Raw genomic sequence first — 3454 nt, forward strand, 5'->3', positions numbered from 1 at the left:
AGTAATCAAAACCCTAGGGCAAGGGTCCTCAAACTATGGCCAGCGGGCCACATGCGGCCAGCCAAAAACATTTATCCGGCCCGCTGGGTGTTTTTGCCTCTGCTGCCTGTCTTGCTTAGCAGCCGACTCATCCCCGGCCCGCAGTGCGCATGTGTGGAATGTCTGAGGGACAGTGAACTGGCCCCCTATTTAAAAAGTTTGAGGACCTCTGCAGTAGGGTATTGGTGTAAAAACAGAAACATAGATCAATGGAAAAGAATAGAGATTCCAAAAAGAAACCCATACATAGATGGTCAACTAATTGATAACAAAAGAGCCTAGCATATACAATGGGGAAAGGGTAGTCTCTTTAATAAATAGTGTTGGGCACCTACCTCAGTAGTACATATCTATATAAATAAAAGCCTAAGTGACCATTATGACTGGTCAACTGAATGACTGGTCGACCATTCACTATGACACGCACTCAACACAGGAGCTGCCCCCTGGTGGTCAGTGTGCTCCCAAGGCCAACCTCCTGCGGTCGCCCCCTCTGGCCAGCCAACATCCCATGGCCTCTCCCCCACAGAGGCTGGCCCAAATTGGCCCTGATTGGCCCTGATCAGGACTGGCTAGAAGGCCTCGATCAGCCCGATCACTGGCCAGGCCAAGGCATCCCACCTGTGCACGAATTTGTGCACCAGGCCTATCTATATAAATAAAAGCCTATGTGTCCATTATGACTGGTCGACTGAATGACTGGTCGATTATTCACTATGACACGCAATGACTACCGGGGGCAGATGCTCAACACAGGAGCTGCCCGCTGGTGGTCAGTGTGCTTGCAAGGCCAACCTCCCGCAGTCCCTCCCTCTGGCTGGCCAACCTCCCATAGTCCCTCCCCCATGGGGGCTGGCAAAGATTGGCCCTGAATGGCCCTGATCAGGACTGGGCGAGAAGGCTTCGATCGGCCCGATCGTTGGCCAGGCCAAGGGACCCCACCTGTGCACCAATTCGTGCACCAGGCCTCTAGTGCTAAAATTAATGGTGTTGGGAAAGCTGGACAGCCATGCAAAAGAATGAAAGTCAATAGAAAAACCCAAACATTACAATTTTAAAATGCACAGAGGATATGAATAGACATATTTTTTTCCAAAGAAGATATACAATTGGCCAACAGGTACATGAAAATGTGCTTAGCATTACTAATCATCAGGGAAATGAAAGTGAAAATAATAATGAGATACGACTTCACACATATCAGAATGCTATTATGAAAAAGACAAAAAACAAGTGTTGACAAAAATGGGGAGAAAAGGGAATCCTTCGGTAGAGCAAAGAAAACCATCAATATTTTTCTATTGAATGGGAATAAAATTTACAAATATTATACTTGATTAGGGGTTAATATAAAAAAATATATAAAGAACTCATATAACTCAATAGAAAAAAGCCAAAGAATCCAATTTTAAAATACACAGAGGATATGAATAGACATATTTTTTCCAAAGAAGATATACAAATGGCCAAGAGGTACATGAAAAGGTGCTTAGCATTACTAATCGTCAGGGAAATGCAAGTGAAAATAATAATGAGATATAACTTCACACTTATTAGAATGCTATTATGGAAAAGACAAGAAATAAGTGTTGACAAAAATGTGGAGAAAAGGGAATCCTTGTACAGTGGGAATGTAAACTGGTACAGCCACTATGGGAAATAGGAGGTTCCTAAAAAAATTAAAAATATAGCTAACACATGATCCAGTAGTTACACTTCTGGGTATTTATCCGAAAGAAATGAAATCATTATCTCTAAAAGATATCTGCTCCCCTATGTTCATTGAAGCATTATTGAGATAGCCATGACATGGAAACAACATACTGTCCATTGGCAAAATAAATGGATAAAGAAGATGTGGTATATACAGGAGATGATGGAACATAATTCAGTCATAAAAAAGGAAATCCTAACATTTGCACCAACATGGATGGATATTGAGGGAATTATGCTAACTAAAATTTCAGACAGAGAAAGACAAATAATGTATAGTAGGTCTAATATCGCTACTTATAAATTATTGTATTACTATAGGCGTGGTGCACAAACACATGTACGGTTGGAGTCCCTCGGCCTGCCCGGTGATTGGGGCCACGGGAGTTTGTCAGGCTGTGGGAGCACACTGACTGGTCTCTATGTCCTTTATCTCTGCTCTGATCTTCAGTATTTCTTTCCTTCTGCTTACACTGGGCTTTTCTGGAGGTGGGCAAAATGGGTGACAGTGGTCAAAAGGTACACACTTCCAATTGTAAGATTAATGAGTCCTACAGATGCGATATACAGCATGGAAACTATAAAAGAAAAAAGAAGGAAAGAAGGTAGGTAGGGAGGAACAGAGGAAAGGAGAAAGAAAGGGAGAAATAGCTAATAGCTAAACATTTTTTATCTTTTAAAATCCAAAACGATTGTTGCATTCCCTTCTATTTCCTTTTTAGAATTTTCTGACTTCTCAAAGCAACCTCTCCACAGACGAAAGCCTTTGGTTTTGGAGAAGAAAACAGAATCAGCAATTTTTCAGGTGTGTGGTGAAAATGAAACATCTGTAGAAAACGCCCTCTCCTGCCTACAGAATCTGATGGAAAAGGAACAGAGTCTTTACACCAGTGAAGAGGAATGTATCAAAGACTTTGATGAAAAGGAATATCAGGAATTGAATAAGCTGCAGAAGGACTTGAATATTTTGGTGGAATTGGACCATCAGAAACCTTTGATTAAGGTTTCAGGGATTAGCAGAGATGTGGAACAGGCTAGAAATGCAGTTGAGGAGATGATCAAGACAGTTAGATCAGCCAAAGAGCAGGAATCCAGAGCAGATTATATCACTGAGTTTGTAGAATGGCAATATGACGACAATAACACTTTTCGTAGTTTTGACAAAATAACCAATATGAAATTGGAGGAGGCAAGAAAAAAACAGGGAAAAACAGTTGATGTCCAAATTAATAATCAGAACTACACAGTGGACGTGAAAACATGCATTGCTACAGGTGCAAACGGACACAGTTTACAAATTCAGCGCATCATGAAACCTCAAGGTGAGTCAAACTTTCACGCTTGTTATCCACTATTTTACACTTACTTTGGGCTTAACACTATTTTGTATATCTATCAACATTGTAGTCAAGTAGATAGAATTCAAGTAATTCTTATGCATTAAAATAGAAAACTTACGGAGTTTACATTAAGGTTGGGAAACTACAGCCTGTGTGAGCCCAACATCCTGAGGATGACCATCTTAGTGGTCACATAGCCAAACCTTGCCTTTTTGTAGTTCCCAAGCTTCCTAGAGCCAGTTCTTCTGGGAGGTAATGGCTGCTTCAGTACAGAGAGGGACAGCCATGGGCTTTAAAGAAACGTGGCCCAAGATTTTATTTAGAATAAAAGGGAGAAGACAGCCTGGTCAGACAGTGGGAAG

General features: G+C 41.4%; 1 protein-coding gene across 1 annotated transcript in view; it reads left to right on the forward strand.

Annotated features, from left to right (window-relative positions):
- The window catches only part of LOC102758216 (poly [ADP-ribose] polymerase 14-like), a 30352-nt gene that overhangs the window by 23630 nt on the left and 3268 nt on the right, over positions 1-3454 (forward strand). The window contains 1 exon segment of the mRNA XM_015570439.1: positions 2475-3074. Within this exon segment, the coding sequence (XP_015425925.1) occupies positions 2475-3074 (600 nt within the window).

This window comes from Myotis davidii, unplaced genomic scaffold (assembly GCF_000327345.1).
Source record: "Myotis davidii unplaced genomic scaffold, ASM32734v1 scaffold367, whole genome shotgun sequence".
NCBI lineage: Eukaryota > Metazoa > Chordata > Mammalia > Chiroptera > Vespertilionidae > Myotis > Myotis davidii.